We start from the raw sequence: 26,593 nt of genomic DNA on the forward strand, positions 1-26,593 counted from the left end.
TGTTAGTATACTGATAGATTAAGTTTGTTTATACCATTGTTTTTTAAGTTGTCGTTCAAAGTTTTTAATACATGTATTATGTTAGGCGTGTACGTTAGCTAAACTGTTTTTTTTATTTCGTTTTAAAATCGTAGCTAGCTTATCACGCTGTGTGGAAAATGTATGGACACCTTACAGTATGGACTTTATATTGTTTTATAATTTCAGTAAGTATGTGGTACATCTCAAACGGTGGAATACAATTCACGTTGGTCTTTATTGTATATATGATGCATCTGTGTTTGCAACAGTGTGTTCTTGATCATGCTATATTGTCTTTTGTAAAAAAAGAAGTTGTCTTCTTGGGTCTTTGGGCCTTTTCGAACTTACGTTATTAAACTATCAAACTATAAAATGGTTAACATAACGTAACTTTCCTCTTAAAAGTGCCATAATGAACATAAACTAATTTTACAAAATATTGTATTGGCAAAATTTATTTTCATTTAACCTTAGAGAAGTCGTTTGTTAAAGCTAAACTGTGGTTAATTTAAATACGAAAAACAAGAATAACTGTCGCTCTTTCCCAGGATTTATGCACCACCGTTATTCCATAATAATATGTACTAAAATAATTATTTATGCTAACAATATAGTTTTTCTTTTTGACGTTATATTGATCGTTTTGTTTTTTTTTATAAATATTTTTGCTGATGTTGATTGTTATCTTCTTCTTCTCCTTCTTCTTTTTCTTCTTTTTATTCGTAATCTTCTTCTTTTTCTTCTTCGTCTTTGTCATCTATTTTACCTGCTATGATAAAGGTTTGCGTTAATCCGATACATGACCAAAGTAGTCATTACTTTAATCTCCATGTACCATAGTAACCATTACTTTAATCTCCATTGTACACAATCACTTTGATCTCCATGTACCATAGTAATCATTACTTTAATCTTAATTGTCCACAATTACTTTAATCTCCATGAAACATAGTAGCCATAACTTTCATCTACATTGTCCACAATTACTTTAATCTCCATGAACTATAGTAACCATTACTTTAATCTCCATTGTCCATTTGGAACCGTATGTTTTTGTGGGTTCTATCTTGGTACATCAAACAGATAATGGCTGAAAACCTATTTTACAATCATGTTTATTATAAATGAGCACAGTGGTTCAAATTAAGAAGAAAACATCAAATGACTATTTAAATATAAGAATGATATATATATATATATATATATATATATATATATATATATATATATATATATATATATATGCATGATCCGACGGTCATCATTTCAAACAATACAAACAAAACAAAAAACAACTACAACAAGTTTTGTATTGGAACATAGGCAAAACGTCTTTTACCATTTACATACAAGTTAGCACAATATAGTCAAAGTGCATCAGTACAATACAAAAAAAGCACATTTTAATAGACAAACATGAAAACATGATAATGTAAAGTATTCAAACATCATGTGCAAAACAAAATAAAAACACATAATAAATATGCACTATAGTTAGGGTTCAATACAATATTAATTTAATAGCAGCAAATACTTCTATTTTTACCTCCGGGAGTTTCGTAGCATCAGTCATGAAAATGGTAATATTGTAAGTTAATTAACAAGAATTTTTTTTTTTTAAGTTCACTAAATTTGGCCAGTTGGGTCAAATAAATCTTTTGTTTCTAGATCTTTATAAATTTAGAACAGCGAAACATACTTCAAATTATATAACATTATTATATTAAAACATATTTATCTATAATAATACATATATTAAAAATATATTTAAGTTTTATATCTTTGAAAGAAAGTCATTGAATGACAGATTTCTATCATTCGATACGCGTGAATGACATTAAACAGTCAAGTGCACGGGAAAAGGGAAGAGCGATTTGAATAATAGTCAAGTGTGAAATGTGAAAATAGAGCGACCTTTTCACAGATCATTGGCATATTGACGTTTGTCCTTAAATGCTTTATAGTTTAATTTAGTTTATTTCACAAGTTCCAAAAGGTCAAAAGACCCAAGAGGACAACATATTTACAAGCAACAAATGGCAAGACAGCGCACACAAAGTATATGATAATAAACATATATGTTATATAGTTTGTTTTCACAAGTTCCAAATGGTCAAAAGAACCATGAGGACAACATATTTACAAACAAAAATTACAAAAACAACGCATACAAAGTATATGATAATAAACATATAGATGGAGAAAGTGCAAAATACGTTACAATTTATAAGAACAGGATGCCAAAAGTTAGATATAAACTTATAAGTAGAAAGTGGAGATATTTTACAACAGACTTATTAAACAGATAAACATGTGTTAAAAGTGTATCCGTAGTATGGGATTAGCATGTTATTGATATACGTACTGTTTTCTCAACTCAAAGAGTAGAATATATAAGTGCCAACGTTTCTAATTACTTTTCTGTTTGTTGTTTGAAGTAATTGTATGAACTTATGCATACTTGGTCTTGTGCGAAAAAACTTTGGTATATATTTATCTCGTAAACCTTTATATAAATCGCATTCCATAATAAAATGGTATTCATCTTCAAGTTTAGCACAGAGGAACCATGTTCTATTTTCAACTGGTGTAACTACTGGTTTGCTCCATCGACCTGATTCAATATGTAATCTATTTATATTGATATTATAAACATTGGATCTAAAAAGCTCCATTAAAAAAATAAAAAGAATAAAATTAAAGAAAGAAAAAAAAAATACCCTAAACTTGGCTCGAACCACTGACCTCTGGAGTAAAGGATTATCGCTTACACCACTCGGCTATCCGTGCTCACACAATGAGTGATGTATTTTATACTTCATATAAGCAATCCTCGTAGTATTACAAAATATAACGACAACAACAAAACTCTCCAAATTATTCCATCGTTTAGCGTTGCAACGCTTTATAATTTTCAGGGTTTTAAATCGTTAAAAGATGCATATAGTGGATATTTTAGTGCATTGTTAATGTTCAATATTATTGTTTCCTCACAAATATCATACCTACAACGAAAATTTGCGAAACTGAAACATTGTTTTTTAATTGTGTCAATTTACCAAAACGTGAAAAGCCCTTTAACTGAACTTATTTAACCAAGAAAAGAGTTTAAACTACGGCAAAATTGACTAAGTTATAATCAACGTTTAAAATAAGAAGTGTTAGATAGATAGATAGATAGATAGATAGATAGATAGATAGATAGATAGATAGATAGATAGATAGATAGATAGATAGATAGATAGATAGATAGATAGATAGATAGATAGATAGATAGATAGATAGATAGATAGATAGATAGATAGATAGATAGATAGATAGATAGATAGATAGATAGATAGATAGATAGATAGATAGATAGATAGATAGATAGATAGATCGCTAGCTAGCTCGCTAGCTCGATCGCTCGCTCGATCGATAGCTCGCTCGATCGCTCGATCGCTCTCTCGATCTATCGCTCGCTCGCTCGCTCGCTCGCTCGATAGATCCCTCGCTAGCTCGCTCGCTCGCTCCCTCGCTCGCTAGCTACTCCTAAGCTAGCTCGCTCGATAGATAGATAGATCGATCAATAGATAGATAGATCGATAGATCGATTTATCGATCGATACGATAGATAGATAGATTAAGATAGATAGATAGCTACATATGGCATGGTACACAACATAATTTAAAATTACTGCATTACACGAAATACAAATATCACAGATCGGCAAAAAGCCAGGAGCTTAAAAGCAATTATAAAGCTATCATTTGTTAAAAAAAGACATAAATATTGCTTCTGTTTATAATTCCCATTTTAGAAAAAAAAGTTTTGCAACACATATTAAATACATATCACAGTGTACCAGGGCAAGTACTCATATACCCAGGATAGCACAAAAAAGGAAATGTGAATTTCCTTATTTCCATTGTGGTCCTGGATGAATGATGACATGTCCTAGCAAGGCACAACTTAGCTTATTTTATTTATAATCCTATGTTGTTGTGTTTTTTTTAAAGTCGTGATTTACATTTCAAATAAATAATACATAATGAGCCCGGCCAGTGGTTGGTACAATAATAATCGCTTCTCTAGGTTTGCTCCTGGTACTCTGCCCCCCCCCCCCCCCCAAACGTGAAAAATCTTTTAGTAACAACGAAGTAGATGGAAATTGCAGCCATAATTAAAAAAATTAGTCACAACTTTCGAGAGTCCGGTAAGCTATATAGGTAAAGATGCTGGGGAACACTACGAACCCATACATAATATAGCCTCTGGCTCGGAAAGGACCTAATTTAACTTTGAATTACACACAAAATATTAAGAAAATGGATTAATAATAAAACACCACCACCGTATAGTTTAATATTTATTTAATAAATTCAGAATCTTAACCCATTTATGCCTAGGGTATATAAAAAAGCCTTAGCAAACAGCGTAGACCCAGATGAGACGCCGCATGTTGCGGCGTCTCATGAGGGTCTGCGCTGTTTGCTTAAAGAATTTCTGTAAAAAAATATATAAATAAATATACTAGACATCCCTAATTTCGGAAATAAATTGATCCAATTTTGCAGGATGGGAGAGTCCACAAGGCATAAATGGGTTAATAAAAACGATATGTAACACTTAGTTACCATTACTTATTTCTGCATTGTCCATAGTTACCAATATATTTTGTAATTACATGAACGTTTTCTGATTTCAGTTAAGCGACGGCAGGGTTATGGTAGGGGTACAGATCCAGTCCTACTCAAACGACAATGGGACCTCCTATGGGCCTGTGGGCAGTACCCGGAAGTGCTGTGACGGTCCTCAGCGCGCGGACTGTACTTCCGGTGACACATGTGACACATATTTTGACATATGCGTCGGCAGGTAAAACGACTCGTACCATAACGTTTACAATTATAAACAAGCCCAATGCCGCAGAGTTTGAGATTATACGACTACAAATTATGATGTTTCTTTTTATCCAATTGTGTCTTGTTCTGTGAAAATTGGGCAAAATGCATGTGCGTAAAGTGTCGTCCCAGAATAGCCTGTGCAGTCCGCACAGGCAATTCAGGGACGCCACTTTCCGCTTTAAAGGTCTTTTTTCGTTTAAAGGAAGTCCCTTTTTACCGAAAATCTAGTTTAAGCGGAAAGTGTCGTCCCTGATAAGCCTGTGCGGACTGCACAGGCTAATCCGGGACGACACTTCACGCACATGCATTATGCCCAGTTTTCTCAGAACAAGACACAATTTAATATTGTCGTCAAAATAGATTAAACATTTAAGCACTTTGAAAACTAAATTAACTCAATTTAATCGACCTTCGAAAGCATTTCTTGCGACATATAGATCAGTTCGTAATGAGATAAGACGTGTCCGTCGATGGCTTGGGTAAATATTTTACCTTCAAGGTTCAGACAAAATCCGAGCCCCCGCTCTGGAAAAGCAATACTGCATACACGTGCGTGAAGTGTCGTCCCAGTACGTACAGGCAAATCAGGGACGACATTTCCCGCTTGTATTGTATTTTCGTTTAAAGGAAGTCGCTTCTTAGCGGAAATTCATTTTTAAGTCGAAAAATGTCGCCAGTGATTTGCCTGTGTACTCTTCACAGGCTTATATGTAACGACACTTGACGAAAATGCATTAAGCCCCGTTTTCACAGAGCGCATCTCAAATGTTTACCATGCATGTTTTCAGGATGGAGGGTCAATGGGGTTGTGAAGGAGCATTCTTGAAAACCAGGCCGCTAAATGACACAAATCACTTAGAAAATCAAACCCTCATGGAAAGTATGGCGGATAGTTGGCAACAGGTTATTAGATTTGAAGGATTTTTAAAGTTAAGGTAGACTTGTTAGTTATGTTCGATAACATTGAGACTTCAATTGATTTTCACCACAATAATTGAATATACATTGAAGTTGTGTGGAGCAGAAATGATAACATGTTTTCCTTCTGATTGTTTATACTATCGATACCGAAAGTATGGCACTGGATTCATGTAGCATGTAGCATTTTATTTACAAATGTCTAATACCATGCACATGATACAGAGCAACGAAATTTCGTTGTCTTGCGATTTTGTTCAGAACCGTCTTTTCTAAGTCCCAATGTTGAACCTCGTCGTGTTTACAAATAACCTAACAAGTTTTCAAGGCTTAACCAAATAGCATGAAATAAAATCCGCCGGCGTCCTGTTCAGGGAAACCTCGTATTCGTGTTCGTTTACGACGCCGACAACGACGGCTTGGTGGAGAAACACGACCACATCGACACGCTCATAGACGAGATCGCTTTCCTGCCGACGCCGACGTTTGACGCCTCTGCCACACACACCTTCTCCTGGGTCGGGAAGACGTCGTGAGTTCCGGACTCGTACTCATCAAGCGATTCTTAAGAATTAAGACTCGGAAAATATAGATTACTATTAGAACTGTAATGTTTCAATAGAGTTTTAATATTGAATGTATTTTAAATTAAACGTATCAAATTAAAGCATTTTTTTATTTATAGCCTTTTGTTTATGGCAATTTCAACACTGAAATCTCGTTTGTTTGCTGTCACTTGTTCTATTCTTAACTCGTAATTAACACATCGGTTAAGACGTACACTTATATGTTCAATATGTGTATCCTGTTTCACAAACAGTTATTGCTAAACATAAGCATTTTGCTGCTCTTAAACATAACAAGTTCATTATCTCAATTAACAAAAATTATAACCAGAGGATTGGCTTCTACGTGAATATTTATTAATACCCGTGATTCACCACCAAGTATAAACCAAACATATGTTCATACCATACGTAGTCATAATTATCCAATATTGAACAATACCCTGTCTTTGCAATACGTCTTTCTTCCAGAAAATTTCTTTTTTATTTAATAATTAGTGTCCTTAGAAGGACACTTTGCACTTCTAAGTATAATTTAAACACCACTTATCTATGTTCTGTGAAACTGCAAATAATATGTGCATGAAATAATTTTACAAATGTTTTACGCATAATCAAGAGCCCTTGATCCTTTCCTGTAGAATGACCATCTTAGTCAACCTTTGGTGTGCTAATGATTACTATGGACCGGACTGTAACGTCCACTGCAAAGCCATACCGCCGATGTCTAACTGCGAGCGACAGACGGGAAAACTGATGTGTCAGCCATCAGGTAAGTGGAAGATTACAATGGACTGGACTGAAAGTCCGCAGAAAAGCCATGCAAACCACTGTACATGTCTGTAAAGCTCAGACGTGGAACGTCATGACTTAGCCCTCAGGTAAGCGAAGATTGCCTACGGACTAGACAGTTTAACCACACCCTCCATGTTTTATTGTGAAGTTCAGACCCCCGTGTCAGCACTCATGTAAGTGGAGGCTTACTTTGAAGTTCAGACGGGCAACGCCATGTGTCAGCACTCAGGTAAGTGGTGGCTTACTGTGAAGTTCAGACGGGCAACGCCATGTGTCAGCACTCATGTAAGTGGAGGCTTACTGTTAAGTTCAGACGGGGAACGCCATGTGTCAGCTCTCATGTAAATGGATGCTTACTGTGAAGTTCAGACGGGCAATGCCATGTGTCAGCACTCATGTAAGTGGGGCTTACTGTGAAGTTCAGACGGGAAACGCCATGTGTCAGCACTCAGGTAAGTGGAAGCTTACTGTGAAGTTCAGACGGGCAACGCCATGTGTCAGCACTCAGGTAAGTGGGGGCTTACTGTGAAGTTCAGACGGGCAACGCCATGTGTCAGCACTCAGGTAAGTGGGGGCTTACTGTGACGTTCAGACGGGCAACGCGATGTGTCAGCACTCAGGTAAGTGGAGGCTTACTGTGACGTTAAGACGGGCAACGCCATGTGCCAGCACTCAGGTAAGTGGGGGCTTACTGTGACGTTCAGACAGGCAACGCCATGTGTCAGCACTCAGGTAAGTGGGGGCTTACTGTGAAGTTCAGACGGGCAACGCCATGTGTCAGCACTCAGGTAAGTGGTGGCTTACTGTGACGTTCAGACGGGCAACGCCATGTGTCAGCACTCAGGTAAGTGGGGGCTTACTTTGAAGTTCAGACGTTATGTATGAGGAAAGCAAATTAATCGTTCAATACAACTAAATAAACAATGCGAAAACAGGTCCCTTATCAAAATTATCCTTTACATGTATACATAGTGAAATGTAGCAATCTTTTCAGTTGCAAATACATTTGTCAGATCATGTTAGAATCGGATCATTTTGCGCATTTTCTCTGCGTTTAGGCCAATAGACAAATCTCCTAAATTGTGTTTATTTGCGGATAAACAATGCTTTATCGAATACATTTAAGACTCGCTCTTGGAAAACGGGGCATAATGCATATGCGTAAAGTGTCTTCCAAGATTAGCCTGGCCAGTCCGCACAGGCGTATTAAGGGACAACACTTTCCGCTGTTATGGAATTTTTCCTTTAAAGGCTGCATAAACATAAACTTAAACAGGGTGAAGGATCTCGTGACTTATCAATTGAACGTTACTTGATGTAAACACACCGGACATTGGTGCAGCCTTTTTTTTTAATAACCTTCTAAAACATTTTGTTTAGAATTAAAACTAGTGCATAAGAGACAGATTTTTTATGCTGCTTATGGCAATGTGGAATACATCAGAATTACTTTATTTCAGAAGCCTGTGTTCTTGTTAAAACAATCCCTGTGTACTACACGGTTATGCTTCACACAACGTGAAATGTTGTCACCGATTTCAGACGTATTAGAGGATTTATTTTTATACCTTAAGATATCGGAACAAACTGCAAGAAAACTGTCTGTAACAAGTGGGTTCCCACTGCCGATCCGATCAACTCGATGATCCCGATCACCTAAATTTCCCGACCAAACCCGACCAAGCTCGACTTAAAAGGGTATACACGACTTCTTCTCGACCTCTTGTCGATAACACAAGACCCCCACACGACTCATTCATGACGTCCACTCAACCATCTTACCGATTTCCGCTTGATCATCTCGAAATATACGCGAGCCCTATACGATCTCAGCTCGACCAAGTGAACCTAAGCTCGATCGCCACCAGATCTCCACACGACCAGATTGTAATGGTCGTACTACAGTCGTACAAAGCGATCTAAAATAACTCGGGTAGAGGTCGAGCGGATCGGGTACAGAGCTCGTGTATGGTCGAATAGCAATCGGGAAGTGATCGTGCACGGTCGAGTAGCCGTCGGGAAGCAGTCTAGTTAATCTGTACATCAAATCGAACAGAGGTCGAGTGGATCGTGTTGCGATCTAAAATAACTCGGGTAGAGGTCGAGCGGATCGGGTACAGATCGTGTAAAAGATGTCAATCCGATCGCCACACGATTGCTTCACGATCAACTCGATCTTCTACTCGACTTATACACGACCACTTCCCGAGCGATTCTCGATCCATTTCCTACCTGACCGCTACTCGATATTTTTGACATGTCCAAAAATATCAGGTAGGAAGCCCGACCAATGCCGACCGCCCCCGACCGCCCCCGACCACTCATGCCGACTGAACCAGACCAGTACCCGACCGCTTGATCGGGCTTGATCGAGTTGATCTGATCGGCAGTAGGAACCCAGCTGCAGTAAAGATATTTTTGAAAATGTATTTCAATAACTTAAGATATTTGAAAAAAAGTTCTTAACGGTATTACATTCTGTCCAGCCCGTGTGTAAACCCCTGAAAATTCCGTTGATTCTGCACCCTGTTAAAGCTGCTTTGAAGAACATGTTCAAACTTTCGCTCGTATTGTAACAGATGCGCTTATTCTCGATTTCTCCGAGACGCTAAACAAGACCTTGTTTCGTGACCTGCCGTACAACGTGAACCACTTTGTGCGACAGGAAGTGTGCCCGGGCGAGCGTGCCGAGGTCGACTACCTCAAGTACGACGAAGACAGGTGAGTGCGGACAGGCAATATTTCTGCACTTGTGCAGTCCTTGAGTGTAAACGAGTTCAACATGAGAACATAGATAAAGTAAGATATACCGTACAATCATTCTAATTGGTAAGACATTCATTTTCATTGTTCTCGTTGGTTGGCCGATCAACATTTTGAACACAAGCAAATTGGAAAATGACAGATGCAAATATATTTATTTTCTTTTAAAATATAAATCCACAAACGTACTTGTCAGGGAAAAATTCATTAAAAACACACGAAATTCTCAATAATTCCTCGCTTACAAGACGTCCGGACTAATTGTTCATGTATCTGTGTTAAATGCATGGAAATAGTTTTTTAATAACATCGCAATCATCATGTAAGCATTGTTTATTTTTAATGTTTGGATATCATCAGAGGTGTTTTTGTTTTTTATGCTGTTGATATCATCATAATATTTACATGTGTTTCCTAGCAATACATTGTCTTTCAACCTTGACTGTGACGACCGCCCTGTGCTAGACGTAGAGTTCGAGTCGCTGTTGCAGCTAGAAACCCGGGAGTCCCTCGCCTCTTACTTGCCGTTCGAGGTGGTCACCGGTCCGCGGGTGACCCCAACCGGATATGGCGAGGTAACGCTCTTAAGCGCTCTGAGGTCACTGTCTGAGATAACGTCAAATTATAATTACAAGGGCTAATCTTATATTGCTAAAACTCATACATGTCCGTTTAATACTAAGGTAGCTAAATACAAAACAAGTAGTATTTTGTAAGCTGTTTGCATTTGCTCGCTAAAGTAAAAACCGACGGACTAGTGAAGTTTTCTTTGTTATAATCCGACGCTTAGGCCCCTTTAAACTTAGACTCATTTTCAGCCCTAGAAATGGCGCGGCAGAGGCCGACGTGTATCCCCACGCCGCATGTTTGACACAGGGGGCGCCCCAGGGTTGATAATGGGGCCATGCATAGTTGAGATTGACCGTATTGTCATAAGAGATGTTCAGTATTAATTTGAAGTAAATCAGTGTAGAAATGAAGAATTTATAGTAAAAGGCTATTTTGGGTGGGCGTGGTCTATGTGGGCGAGGGCGCCCCAGGGTTGGTAATGGGGCCATGCATAGTTGAGTTTGACCGTATTGTCATAAGAGATGTTTAGTATCAATTTGAAGTAAATCGGTGTAGAAATGAAGAAGTAATAGTAAAAGGCAATTTTGGGTGGGCGTGGTCTATGTGGGCGGGGGCGCTCCAGGGTTGGTAATGGGGCCATTCATAGTTGAGATTGACCGTATTGTCATAAGAGATGTTCAGTATCAATTTGAAGTAAATCGGTGTAGAAATGAAGAATTTATAGTAAAAGGCAATTTTGGGTGGGCGTGGTCTATGTGGCCGAGGGCGCCCCGGGGTTGGTAAAGGGGCCATGCATCAAAAGAGATGTTTAGTATCAATCTGAAGTAAATCGGTGTAGAAATGAAGAAGTTATAGTAAAAGGCAATTTTGGGTGGGCGTGGTCTATGTGGGCGGGGGCGCCCCAGGGTTGGTAATTGGGCCATACATAGTTGAGATTGACCGTATTGTCATAAGAGATGTTCAGTATCAATTTGAAGTAAATCGGTGTAGAAATGAAGAATTTATAGTAAAAGGCAATTTTGGGTGGGCGTGGTCTATGTGGGCGAAGGCGCCCCAGGGTTGGTAATGGGGCCATGCATAGTTGAGATTGACCGTATTGTCATAAGAGATGTTTAGTATCAATTTGAAGTAAATCGGTGTAGACATGAAGAAGTTATAGTAAAAGGCAATTTTGAGTGGGCGTGGTCTATGTAGGCGGGGCGCCCCAGGGTTGGTAATGGGGCCATACATAGTTGAGATTGACCGTATTGTCATAAGAGATGTTCAGTATCAATTTGAAGTAAATCGGTGTAGAAATGAAGAATTTATAGTAAAAGGCAATTTTGGGTGGGCGTGGTCTATGTGGGCAAAGGCGCCCCAGGGTTGGTAATGGGGCCATGCATAGTTGAGATTGACCGTATTGTCATAAGAGATGTTTAGTATCAATTTGAAGTAAATCGGTGTAGAAATGAAGAAGGTATAGTAAAAGGCAATTTTGAGTGGGCGTGGTCTATGTAGGCGGGCGCCCCAGGGTTGGTAATGGGGAAATACATAGTTGAGATTGACCGTATTGTCATTAGAGTTGTTCAGAATCAATTTGAAGTAATCGGTGTAGAAATGAAGAAGTTATAGTAGAAGGCAATTTTGGGTGGGCGTGGTCTATGTGGGCGGGGCGCCCCAGGGTTGGTAATGGGGCCATGCATAATTGAGATTGACCGTATTGTCATAAGAGATGTTCAGTATTAATTTGAAGTAAATCGGTGTAGAAATGAAGAAGTTAATGTTAAATAACATTTAAACAGTGTGAAAATCTCTGACCTGGCCCCACCCCAACCCCCATAACTTTTGACCCTGGGGTCAGATCCAAATTCCAAATAGTGCAGGGTCACACATATGCTCATAGCTACCATGTGTGTAAGTTTCAAGGTTCTTGTGTTTATAGTGTAGGAGGAGATAGTGGCCAGGACGGACGGACGGCGGAGATAACCACAATATCCCCACGCTTTTCAAAAAGCGTGGGGATAAAAATACAAATTTAAAAAACAACAATACATTTATACGAAAAAAAAAGGAAAAAGTGATAAGAATAGCTCCCATATGATATTTGAAAACTTCAATACTCATAATTCACAACACTTTCGACAGCACGTAAAGCCGAACGTCTATGTCGGTATCGAGATCCTTAATATTGCGAATCCTTCCGGTACGTCATTTGATGGCGTCGATATGGCGGGCCAAAGACGCTGCTGTGACGAACCACGGACCTCCCAGTGCGAGACTGCGGACGACACCTGTGACCTGTCAGTCTCCATCTGCATCGGAGAGTAGGTCTCGATGAGTTCGGTTGAGTTTTGTACTGGTATAAATCGGCTGGGTTTTGCATTTCATTGACATATCGTGTTGTAGTCGAACTCATTTTCTTAATAATTTAATAGAAACAATGGAATTCTTCATTTTGTAAAACATGTACGATATTTATAGAAATAATATTTTTAATGCTTTTTCCCTTAGAATGGCACAACACGTATTTCGAGTATCAGAATAATAATTTTGGTCTTATAAGGACACGTTACAGAAGTAATAGCTTTTTTCGAAGTAGCATGAACGTTCAAATTTATACAACATAAGTTAAATAAGGACTAAATAAGGTTAAATAAGTACTCTTGGGAACGGGTTTAATGCATGTGTTGAAAGTGTCGGTGCGACACTTAGGGACGACACTTTCCGCCTAAACTGGATTTTCGTTAAGAAAAAACTTCCTTCAAGCAAAAAATAGCATACAAGCGGAAAATGTCGTGCCTGAATAGCCTGTACGTACTACACATGCTAATCTGGGATGACACTTTACGCACATACATGTCGCCGTGTTTTGCCAGAGCGAAGCTCAAATATTTATTTTGCATATTCAAGAATGACATCGGCGGGCATCTGTATTGGCTCCGTGTCCATTTTCCCCGTGTTCCCGAACACCACATCCGTCTCGGCGTGTGGTGGCGTCTACCTGGACCTCACCAACAACGTGGCGCTGGTGGCGCACGCGACTGTTGGCGGCATGAAGCTCGTGCAGGTACGTCGGCTGGAGGGCACAGTATCATGTTACTAAATCTTGCTGACTAATTAATACAGAAAAGACACGAAAAAAAATATTTTGCGTTAACAATTTTGCTTAATTAATGGCTCTTGTTTGGACCCAGCAATATGATTTCCATGACAACTGTATTACACATAAATGTTGTTGGTGTACTTTTCACGTCACATTACGTGCTATAAGGTTAACCGACAATGCATATTTGATTGTTTTTATGATTTTAAAAATGACTGTCGACCATTTCTTTTAATAGTTTACTCGGCAAGATCCCGATATGGAATGTTTATATGCGTGATACTCGATTTCTCATGTCTTTGGCGATTTCAGAATGTAACCAGCGTTTTCGTCATTATAAAGGACAGCGATCTTGGCGGTAATTCGTCCGACATTATTGACGTCCTTAGCGCAAACGTGACGGTAACTCCGGGACCGAACGTAACTAATACTAACGTAACACAGGTCAAAATGGTCAACGTAGCAAGGTAAACTATAATGAGTTATTTTATGTACAAACACGTTTTTACTTTAAAAAAATCTACAAAATACCATATTTTTGTTAACATTTTGGTCAAAAATACAACATAGGTGTGATTAAAAAGATATGGAAAATTAAACACAATTGGAATAATGAACATGTCCATGTAATATATTCATCAGGCGGATTAAAGTTTCGCTATGGTACTTGATCCAGTCAGCGGAGACTAAAACTTACTTCATAAAGGCGATAATAGACTGATCCAGGATTATCCGTAGGTACAAACAACGCTGGTCCATTATATCAACCAATGATAGCTTAATTTAAATAATGACAGTTGATACGGTGTGTAATTTTGAAAAGGATAATAAATGGGTCACATTTATTTGTACCAGCAGATTAGTGGGTTTTCCAAAAGGTTGCTTTTCCTGGATACACCTATTGCAATGAGAGATCTATTTAAACCCATTTATGCCTAGCTTCTAGAAATAAAAGGCATTGGCAAACAGCGTAGACCCAGATGAGACGCTGCATGATGCGGCGTCTTATCAGGGTCTGCGTTGTTTGCTTAAAGGAATTACTGTAAGAAATATTCTAAATATAGAAATAAATATACTAAACATCCATAATTTTGGAAATAAATTGATTCAATTCAGAAGGATGGGAGAGTCCACTAGGCATAAATGGGTTAATTATATAAACGCTATATATGGTTCCTGTTTTCCCTTTAGCATCACTCTACGACTGATATTTTGGTGTACGGAAGGCCATTCGGGACCGTTGTGTCATGCCGATAATGGGACAGACCGGTGTCAGGATGGTAAAGAATAATTGTTTTTAAAATAAGATTCTGTATTAAAATTGTTGATTTTCAACAATAAGTTTGATGTTTTGTGAAATGGCAAAAATAAACAGGAATTTTCAATCGATATACGTGATTAGACAATATGCAATAATTCAAAAAGTAACTTAGATGTTATAAACAGAACAGAAATGTATAGAATATTGAGGTGGACATAGTACTATTATGATGATCATAAGTCTTAACCATGTTATGTTATACATATCAAAAGTTCATGTGAAAACGCAGTGATCATACGGGTATAAATAGTGTACGTAATATAATGTCTTACGTAATACATGACAGTGGTTGAAAAAATCGCACTATTACAAAATCATTTTGGGACAAATTAACAAGCGGTTATTATGCTGTTTCTATTTTTATGGAAAATAAACTGTTTCTATTTTTATGGAAAATAAACCTTAATGGAAAGTTGATTATCTTACGCATGTTAATTTTGTTCATTCGTGTTTATTTTGGTCTATTACGATTCTATTAACTTTAAATATTTAATACACTGCATGTCATTATCACACAGCCAAAGTTGCTATGCGCAATGGTTTATTTTTGATTTTAGGTTGGTATGGTAACGAATGTGAAATACAGTTCAATCCATGCAGCCCGAGTCCGTGCAAAAATGGTGGACAATGCATCCTTAACCAAACGGACACCACCGATTCCACGTGCAAGTGTCCTTTCGGCTTCACCGACAAATATTGCCAAACTGATATTGACGAGTGTGAAATGAACGTGTGCCAGCACAGTGCCACGTGCGTTAATTCATACGGTTCATTTGAGTGCGATTGCGCATCCCTGTGGAAGGGGACGCTGTGTACTGATAGCATACTTCCGGCTTGTGATCCAAACCCGTGCGCCTCGGGTAAATGTATGGCGGATATCACAAAAGACGAAGGGTACCGGTGTATTTGTGATATTGGGTACGATGGGGTAAATTGTAACCAAGAAACGGCCTGTGCTGGGTGCAGAAACGGCGTGTGTACGATGACCAACGGGGATCAGCAATGCAGCTGTAATTTGGGATATCAAGGGGAACACTGTGACACGGACGTGAATGAGTGCGACAGCTTTGTTTGCATGAATAACGCAACGTGTCACAACAAGATCGGAAACTTCAGCTGCGAGTGTCGCGATGGTTTCAGCGGGGCGCTTTGCAGCGAAGCCTCTGGACCTTGCGAGAAAATCAACTGCATGAACGGGGGAGCTTGCCTTGACATTGGTGGGCCGGACTATCTGTGCATGTGCTCGATTGACTTCACTGGAGACCTGTGTGATACGAAGATAGACCACTGTCAAAATGTCATATGCGATAACAATGGTACGTGTACAAACATATTTGAAGATTTTCTTTGTATTAACTGTTCGTCAGGCTGGATAGGCAAGACGTGCGATGTTGATATCGACGAATGTTCGAGAGGAAAATGCGTGCACGCGAACAGCTGTTCGAACGCTCCCGGAACGTACTCCTGCGACTGTCTGGATGGCTGGACAGGCGACAACTGCGACCAGGACCTGGACGAGTGTAGCGGGCCTTTTAAGCCTCTGTGTCCACACGGCAACTGCACCAATTCGCCGGGTAGCTTCAAGTGTGTCTGCAATACGGGCTACACGGGCGTCCACTGCGAAAACGAACTGGTGTTCTGTCAGACAAACAACTGCAGCGGACATGGGACCTGCTACGAGCAACCAGCTGGACACTGTGACTGTGCAGGTGGATTCACTGGAGTTTCCTGCGAGTCAGATGTCGACGAATGTGCAATGCCGGTGTGTGGAATAAATGCATTCAATTGCTCAAACACACCGGGATCGTATTCTTGCACGTGCGAGCAGGGTTGGCAAGGCAAAAATTGCTCCGAAGATATCAATGAGTGCTCGGCGGTTACAACCATACCGTGTCATGGAAACGGGATGTGTCGAAACACACCGGGAAATTACTCCTGCACGTGTTTTCCGGGATTCATGGGTCACGACTGCGAAACTTACGTCGATGTGTGTAAACAGACGACGTGCAAGAACAATGGCACGTGTGTTGTCCGTCAGGAAGAGACGCGCTGCGTTTGTACGGAAAACTGGTCCGGAATATCGTGCGAGGATGATGTAGACGAGTGTGAAAAGGGCGACCCGTGTTACAGGCTGGGACTGTGCGTGAACACGGACGGCTCCTACTACTGCGACTGTTACCAAGGGTGGACCGGAAGTGACTGCCGGACCGACGTAAACGAGTGCATAGAGGGAGCCAATCCATGTCAACATAAGAGCGTGTGCACGAATAGTCCCGGAAGCTACTCGTGCGCATGCCTGATGGGTTGGATTGGTATGAACTGCGAAGTACCGACGAGTAGCGTCATAAATGGTAAAAAAGTTTTTTCAGTCGATTATTTTTCTATTTATGTATTGCATTAAAGGTATTAAATATTGTTTGATCTATACGACCATACGTTTGACCATACGTACCTTAAAATACATGTCGCAATACCATTAACCCATTTATGCCTAGTGGACTCTCCCATCCTTCTAAATTGGATCAATTTATTTCCAAAATTAGGGATGTCTAATATATATTTCTATATTTAAAACATTTATTACAGAAATTCCTTTAAGCAAACAGCGCAGACCCATGCGGCGTCTCATCTGGGTCTACGCTGTTTGCCACGGCCTTTTTTCTAGACGCTAGGCATACATGGGTTAAAGACAAACAGACAGACATACATATAGACATTTTATTCAGACTTATACAACAGTGCAAAGTCTTCATATTTACATACATGTATACACTTTATTTTCTGTCACGTAAATAGATACAACACCAAAGAATTATATAACATACAATATTCATGTAAGAATATACATGTACATATAAATAAACACGATCGATCAAAAGAACACGTTCTGAAAAGGCGGGAATGAAATTTATATCAAACATTATTATTTATGATAATATTTTTTCTAATCATTGCTTATTTGATATATTTACATATATCCGAAATTACTGACTTGACACAGGAAACTAATAATTGTGGAATTTATATACAGATGGGTTAGTGTCACGAATAAAAAAACGCCTAATATATTTTTTTTTCGTCAATGTCCAATTTACCGTTTTCTATTGCGGTGTGTTGACTATTGGGCTACTTGACAAACGTATAAGAACATCTCTTATTGACAGGCGAACGTTTGCTGTTCACATTCGCGACCAACATTTCAACGGAAGTCATTCCGAGGCTCGTATCCGCCGTCTACACGTTCTGTGTTGCACGCCTGTTTAACTCCACGAACTTTCAATTCAGCAAAGGTGTCGTCAGGTAAGTTAGAATAACATAGTCTTGCTTTAAGTTAGAGCTTTGTGTTTTTATGATTTTCATATTATTATTATTTTATTATCGCAAATAAATTGATGCAGCGCGCACAATTATTTTTTGTCCCTATTGTTGCTGGTTTTTAATACGTAATGATTGATCCCGCTTTTATACAATTTGGTTTTAGAAGTTTTTCATTCCACGTGACCAACTAAGACACGCACTATTTTCGAAATGGGTAAACAGTCCGTTGAAACTGCAAATTCTCTCTAAGCATGTGTATCCGTAGTATCGGCCCTATTAATTAAAACATCTAAATATTTTAAGTGAAAAGATTGGAAAACATACGTGTTTAATACATCAATCTATAGTTTAATGTGAAATCTAGGACATACTAACAAAAAACTGCATTAAAATCGGTAATGCTTTGCCAAAATATTGGCGAGACTATGCTCCAAGTAGTTATCAGCATCGTTTACACCGTTTCTCATAATATCGGCCCTTTTGGTTGGTTGCTAAGGTTGGTTACTATGCGCATGTTTTTTTTGTATAAATAGTTTCTTAATGGGAAAACGAAACTCTTGTTCATGCTTCTATTAAATTAGTTTTTTCTCCACAAATAAGCGGCTTATACAACATTTGATAGACCTGCTAATAAACCTCCTTCTAATGATCTACATCTTAAAGTGGAAACAAAACTACGAATTTCGAATATGTTTTAATAATGTAAATGTTAATTATTAAATGTTTTCGTTAAATGTATCTGAGATGGTTCAATGAAAAGCACTCATTCATTGGTAAATATCACTTAATGATTATCCCTTCTTTTCTTGTTGTCGTTCTGGTGTGTTGTTATGTTGGCGACCTTCACCTGCCAACACGAAACACGAAAAATATACCCCCCCCCCCCCAAAAAAAAAACAAACCGACACCGGCAACCTTTCTTTCGTTCTAACGGATATACTTGTCGTTCTTTACAAATATTAAATTCTGCAATCTCGGATAGTTATCTGAACAAGTCACATGGACATTTCTGATGAAGTAAATATTATGTGTTTAAAATGCAATTACCGTCACTCTGTTTGTAAATATATTAATGAGGAAAGGAACCCTACTAGCCTAGCTAACGTTCCAATCCTACAAACTTTATATGCTTGTAACATATGTTGTAAAACACATTCCAGAATTAATGTGTTTAAACCAAGTAAATGTTGATTGAATGAAAATCTAAAAAGCTATCAAAAATATTATTTTTTTTTTAGAATAAGTATCAAACATATGTAAATAGAAGTGGTGAAATATTGCAAACCATCCTATATCAATCGGAAAATCAGAAATATTTATCAAGGGAGGTTGGCATTTTGCGAGCAAGTAAATGTCCGGATGTAAATGTTATTTATGATTTGCTTAACGTTTATTTATGCTCTTCTTTTGATAAACAACTTTTTCATTCGGAAGCTAAAGTTAAAGTTACATCTTTATTTTTCTTGTTTTGTTTGTTACTATTCTTTATACTGTTGGCTCGCTTCATCTTTATTTAAGCAGAAAGGACCAATTCGTTGTTGTTCTTTTTATGGTGTTGTTGTTGTTGTTGTGTTATATTTACCGACTTCGTTACATACGCAAAATATTACATGCACGTTGTATTTTGGAGCAAACGTTCTGAAGTTTTTAATCGTTATTCAAATAATTTCAAATAATATGCAACATAATTTGCATATAAATATCAAAATACTGTTATTTTACCCCCCCCCCCCTCCCTTCTCTTTTATCCACAAATATCGCAAGGTAAACGTTTGCCGTCATAAAGTTTTACGATATTACAGCACCAAAAAAAAACTTCTTCTGCAAGAAACAAGACAAGTATGTACCCGTTGAAACTACTTAAAGTCACGGACCCCATTAATAACAACATTGAAAACGTATGTTATCTCAAAACCAAATACGGCGAGATTCACTTTATTAAAAATTAATAACTGAGTATGCAAAACGTTAGCAAAAAACTGTTAGGAATATTTTTATTGAAATGATATATGAAACAAGTTGTGGAACTACGTCAATTTAATCCAAATCACGTTCTCATCCACGTTTTTTTGGGAATTGTTAACAGATTTAGTAATTTTTCCAAATGTCATAATACATATGCTTGCTTACAAATCTTTATCGTTTTTAATAGACTGACATTTTTTTGTTATAGTAAGAAAAAAATACTAAAAAATACTGCCGTCACCGATATTCGAACCCGTGTCGTCATGGCACGTAAGCGTATGCGCTACCAATGGGCCACGACAACTTAATCTGCCGATGCGGAACATAATATCTATAGTAAACGTTATCTAGCTTTTGCCAATAACAGAATTGTTTTATGAAAGACATTGTGGTTTTTTTCTACTAACCTTTTTTTTACTAAAAAGGTCTTAGAAAAAATTACTAAAAAGGTTTAAGAAAAATTCTCAGAAGAAAATCTTCGAAAAAAAGGTTCTGAGTGACAAATTGTATGAATAAGAAAATTCAATGTTAATTATCTTATCTATTTCGTCCGCCAACATCCTACTTCATCTGGTCATTTTACTGCATATTACTCTAAGCCGACGAGACGACTTTTCGATTAGCAGTTATTAAGTCTATTGGCAAAAGCCAATAGACAAAAATACAAAAATAACAGTTAAGTGCTACGTCATGCATTGCTATTTTCAATCGTTCTGAAGGTATTCGCGTCACGAATACTACAGTACACAGGCGCATTTTCAGTTATTGTTTTTACTTAATTGCTCCGAACATTGGAATCCTTTAGACGCCTCGGGCAATTATTTTGATTGTTTCTAGCAACAGATAATTGCTTGTAATAAATTACTAGTAATAAGGTATTTTTTCGTCGTTAACGCGAGCGCTTGAACCGAAATTACAACCTCATCCGAGCCGCAAAGGCTGAGAAAAAAACTGCATTTGATGAGTCGTCGTGGGCATGTGGCATATTTGCATAAAGATGTCATTCTGTCTAGTCTAATGAGAAGTGATCACCTGTATCGATGTTTCGCATAAAACATGGCCATGGATGTTCTTCGTCACTGTTGACGTCCAGTCCAATATTACAATATCTAACCAAATAAAGTATGAACCATATCACGTTTATTGCAGAAGTACTACTCTTGAGGTGGTCGTCCAGTCCAATATTACAATATCTAACCAAATATCGTATGAACTATACCACGTTTATTACAGAGGTACTACTCTTGAGGAGGTCGTCCAGTCCAATATTACAATATATTATCAAATATCGTATGAACCATACCACGTTTATTGCAGAGGTACTGATCTTGAGGTGGTCGTCCAGTCCAATATTACAATATCTAACCAAATATTGTATGAACCATACCACGTTTATTACAGAGGTACTACTCTTGAGGTGGTAGTGTAGTCCAATATTACAATATATAACCAAATATCGTATGAACCATACCACGTTTATTGCAGAGGTACTACTCTTGAGGTGCTCGTCCAGTCTAATATTACAATATCTAACCAAATATCGTATGAACCATACCACGTTTATTACAGAGGTACTACTCTTGAGGTGCTCGTCCAGTTCAATATTACAATATCTAACCAAATATCGTATGAACCATACCACGGTTATTGCAGAGGTACTACTCTTGAGGTGCTCGTCCAGTCCAATATTACAATATCTAACAAAATATCGTATGAACCATACCACGTTTATTACAGAGGTGCTACTCTTGAGGTGGTCGTCCAGTCCAATATTACAATATCTAACCAAATATCGTATGAACCATACCACGTTTACAACAGAGGTACTACTCTTGAGGTGCTCGTCCAGTCCAATATTACAATATCTAACCAAATATCGTATGAACCATACCACGTTTATTGCAGAGGTACTTCTCTTGAGGTGGTCCTCAAGTCCAATATTACAATATCTAACCAAATATCGTATGAACCATACCACGTTTATTGTAGAAGTACTACTATTGAGGTGGTAGTCCAGTCCAATATTACAATATCTTACCAAATATCGTATGAACCATACCACGTTTATTGCACAGAGGTACTTTTCTTTAGGTGGTCGTCCAGTCCAATATTACAATATCTTACCAAATATCGTATGAACCATACCACGTTTATTGCAGAGGTACATGTACGACTCTTGCGGCGGTCGTCCAGTCCAATATTATTATATCTAACCAAATATCATATGAACCATACCACGTTTATTGCAGAGGTTCTACTCTTGAGGTGGTCGTCCAGTCCAATACAATCCTCTTAAACCAGCCCACTCTATCGGACGCATTGGCGGATGTAGCCAACAACACCAAGGCGTTCCCCATTCCAGTTACTGACATTGTATTTTTTAGCGACGTAGCACCATCGTCTGTCGCTACGTCTACAGCTACTGTGATAAAACGTTCATCGTCTGTCGCTTCTCCTACAACTACTGTTCTAAGACGCACATCGTCTGTCGCTACTCCTACAACTTCTGTGGTAGAACGCACATCGTCTGTCTCTACTCATACAACTAATGGGATAAGACATACATCGTATTTCGCTACTTCTACAACTAATGTGGTAAGACGTCTATTTTATGGATCACATTTATATATAATACTAGAATTAATAGTTATTGGTATGAAAAGAGGAAGACTTATTAATTGTTTCGCCAAAGCTGAACCACTAAAACATTGCTGTTTGGTTTTGACAGCAGTTCAGCAATATATAGAGAATAAAAGGTTAAGTGTTGATTATAGATCAGGTTTATCATGCTCGGCACGAAAACGAAAAAGCACTCGCCAAGGCTCGTGCTTTTTGTTTCTAAGCCTCGCATGATAAACCTGATCTATAATCAACACTAACCTATTATTCTATTTATCCCACTTTTTATTCAGTAAACCTTTTTATTTAAACAAAATTAGTTTAACTGGATAATTGCGCGTTTTAATGAGTGTTTGTCGTACTTTTATAATGACTGTAGTGTATTCAAGGGTAGTGTATTACTCCGCGTTCCAAAAATAACCGCTGATCAAATAACCTTTTTTTAAATCAGAATATCGGTTTGTGAAAAAGAGTCGTGCGTCATTAATTACAATTTTATTCATATTGAATTGCATATCCAAAAATTTTATAACATCAATATAACGTTTAGTTGTTATATACAAGGAACTACATTTGTTTACAACGTAGCCTAACAACGTAGCACGTGCCGTGGATTATACCAGAAATTTTAATCAACGGGGCTTTAATCAACCGAATTCGCTGTACAAGTGGGATAAATACAATTTACGGGCTACAATACCTCAAATGTTTATGTGATTGTTTTGATATGCTGAGAACCGGTTTATGGAATGGATTTGATTTGAACCCGTTTTGGGGAAAGAATATATATTATCATTTCCATTGGTTGAAATACTCTCTCGTGATTATTTTCTCAATTAGAAATGTTTGTATGTAGGGTAATACAAATGCACGTGTTTTCACAACGCACGTGCAGAGTTGGGCGTCCAAGTACTGGCCGGTGTTCGTGTGCGCCGCTGCAGCCGTCATGATCGGCCTCGTGGTAACGGCGGGTTGCCTTCGGGACCGGTGAGTTCAATGCTGTGTCAGGTATCATAGACATGCCTGAATTAAACCAATATATAGGAATATATGCGTGTGTATTTTTTTTCTTTTATTGTTAAATAACTGCTCAGACCTTACAATAAAATAACACGTATTTAAGAAGAACTTAACACAATATTTTAAGAGTCACTTCAAAGAACCCATAATTAATAATATAAATAATAATAAAGAACATTTGCTTGCTAATACCGTTTCATGCCCTAATGACTATAAGGGACCTTTTACCAGATTTTGGCATGTATTGAAGTTTGTCATTAAATGCTTTATATTGATAGATGTAAACATTTGATCTTAAAAGCTCCAGTAAAAAAAAAACAAGAATAAAATTAAAGAAAGAAAAAAATAACCCTCAACTGGGCTCGAACCACTGATCCCCGGAGTAAAAATCTAACGCGTTGACCACCCGGCCACCCGTGCTCGTACAATGAGTTATGTATTTTATACGTTATATAAGCAATCCTCGTAGTATCTCAAAATATAACGACAACAACAGAACTCTTCAAATTATTCAATCGTTTCTCGTCGCAACGCTTTATAATTTTCAGGATTTTAAATCGTCAAAAGATTCATATAATGGATATTGTAGAGCATGGTACTTTTTCAGTATTACTATTTCCTCACGAATATCATAACAACAACACAAATTTGCGAATCTGAAACAACTTATTTTTTTAATTTTATCAATTTACCGAAACTTGAAAAGATCCCTTGAAGGTTCCAACGACGTATCCTTGAACAAATTACTAGTAGAAATTATTTTGTGGAAACATAACATTTTCAGACGCAAGAAGTTCAGGAATCTGAAACAATTATTTTATTTTTTTAATTTTGTCAATTTATCGAAACGTGAAAAGGCCCCTTTCAGGTGCCAACAACGTATTCTTGATCAAACTACTCGTATATTTTTTTTGTGGAAACAGAACATTATATTTTCAGACGCAAGAAGTTCAGTTCAGATGACAACTATAATCAACCCATCTTCAATGGCGAGCTCCACCTTTACAATGGTCTCTCGTGAGATTGGTACCTGGTTTCATAAAGGGCTCGACCTTACCCTTGATTTTGTTAATCTCAAAACCAAATGCATGCCTATGTGGTCGAAGGTATTGGCTGAAAACATTAGGCAGCTGAGAACCCACAGTGCGATATTATCCGAATGGTCTTGAATAATGTAAAAACATTGTGTAAATATTTCATAATTAATGTATACATGTGTTTTATGTGGTTTTTACATGTGTAATGTTAGATAATAATTAAAATTTCAAAGGTGAAATGTTTTGATCCCTTGTCGGTGGATTCTGTAGAAACTAGTTAAAGGATTTATACATAACATTGGCTTTTAATCAGACAGTTAATAGTAATTTGCCTGTTAAAACATGATGTTTTAAACTCAAAGGTATAGGATTTTAATTATTATTGTGAAAATACGGAGCTCCAGCGGGGGATTGAACCCACGACTACCAGGGTGGTAGTCAGACACTTTAACCGCGTCGCCAAAGAGCTAGCCCAACAGCAAGGCTGTTGGAAGTGACCTTAAATCACTACACTCCTCTCCCTCTTAATGTTTCAAGGCCCCAGACACTTTTGCTACAAGTGTTGACTGCTACACAAGCGGCTCAAATCATTACCCAATGCTCAGACCCATTTGCATGTTCACAGTTCGTGTTTGCCTCATCGCCACATAAATCCACAATGATTGTGAATATTCTTGCTTAATAATTTAAAGTTTATATTGCTTTGTTCTGAAAACATAAACCAACAAATTCCTTCTCATGTGGAAGTTTTTTCACGTGTTTTATGTTGAATTTTAGCCCGGCAGGTTAAAACTTTTAAGCTAAAACAAATAGTATTTCGGACTTCTGTCTTGTGTTACACGAAAATGAAGTTCTCTAAGAGTACCAAACGTTGGGAAAGTATTAATCACTGTTACTAGTTGTTACAGATTCCTCATCATCAAAAGTGTCGGGCCTCTTTATCACAAAATGACGTTTGTAATTTCGTGGCATGTAATTCGACAAGGATTAATTTCTACAATGACGAAATTTATATTGAAGAAATGTGATCTAATGTTACCTTAGTATTGCCCACTTGTAATTGTATGACCCTTATAGGAATTAAGTATATATTCGATCCATTTGTCATTTAACGAAGTGATATATCCTGGTAGTACGTCAAATCTGCGATATTTATTGTGCTGGAGCCCAGAGTTTACTCTTACTAGATAGTCCATGTTATGCCCTTACATAGCTCCCGGCTACTTAATATTTTGTAATCAAAGCGCTGAAGGCACTGTAGGTGTTCGCTGTTGTAATATGTAGTCCTTGATTAGCTTGTGCGCATTGCACAGGCTAATCAGTATGCAGAGGCTAATCTTATTTGACATGCATTAAGCCCCGTTTTCCCTGAAAGCAGCCAGTATGTACAGATTTTAATGATGAACACGAGACTGGCCAATCTCGTCTAACAAGCTGTTAAACACTATTTGTCATATAAACCTTCTGCAGTGAACCAGTGGTGAACTATAAACAGGCAAATGTGGTGGTTATCTTTCCTAGCAGACGCTCTATATAGCATTTGTCGTCTGCTGCAACAGGCAGTGGTTGTCTTTCCAAACCGTACCTAAGGCTTCTAAGCAAATACTGATTTGCAAAATATGGTCTGTAACATTAGTGTGAGCTAACGCTCACACTAAAATCAACCATCATATATTCCGCGTGCACCACAATCCAGTTAGTTGCAATAATG

At 37.9% G+C, this 26,593-nt stretch overlaps 1 protein-coding gene across 1 annotated transcript; it reads left to right on the plus strand.

Moving 5' to 3' along the window:
- The first annotated feature begins 7 nt into the window (after nucleotides 1–7).
- On the plus strand, nucleotides 8–25,121 carry LOC127881483 (protein jagged-2-like). The gene is made up of 16 exons (XM_052429381.1): nucleotides 8–206; nucleotides 4,710–4,879; nucleotides 5,697–5,811; nucleotides 6,201–6,358; nucleotides 7,034–7,164; nucleotides 9,767–9,908; nucleotides 10,369–10,525; nucleotides 12,645–12,823; nucleotides 13,410–13,566; nucleotides 13,915–14,069; nucleotides 14,794–14,882; nucleotides 15,481–17,274; nucleotides 18,088–18,223; nucleotides 22,456–22,801; nucleotides 23,682–23,812; nucleotides 24,785–25,121. The coding sequence occupies exons 1-16, from the start codon at nucleotides 159–161 to the stop codon at nucleotides 24,864–24,866; spliced, it is 3,990 nt and encodes a 1,329-aa protein (XP_052285341.1). The 5' UTR covers nucleotides 8–158; the 3' UTR covers nucleotides 24,867–25,121.
- The last annotated feature ends 1,472 nt before the right edge of the window (nucleotides 25,122–26,593 follow it).

Source organism: Dreissena polymorpha, chromosome 5, assembly GCF_020536995.1.
Source record: "Dreissena polymorpha isolate Duluth1 chromosome 5, UMN_Dpol_1.0, whole genome shotgun sequence".
In the NCBI taxonomy this organism is placed as follows: Eukaryota; Metazoa; Mollusca; class Bivalvia; order Myida; family Dreissenidae; genus Dreissena; species Dreissena polymorpha.

Bases quoted from the DNA above. Each gene is read 5' to 3' on its own strand.
- LOC127881483 (XM_052429381.1), top strand. From the start codon at position 159: ATGTATGGACACCTTACAGTATGGACTTTATATTGTTTTATAATTTCA. The intron at 5,812-6,200 runs GTTATTAGATTT...CGTCCTGTTCAG, and splicing joins TGGCGGATAGTTGGCAACAG to GGAAACCTCGTATTCGTGTT. The intron at 23,813-24,784 runs GTGAGTTCAATG...TTATATTTTCAG, and splicing joins GCGGGTTGCCTTCGGGACCG to ACGCAAGAAGTTCAGTTCAG.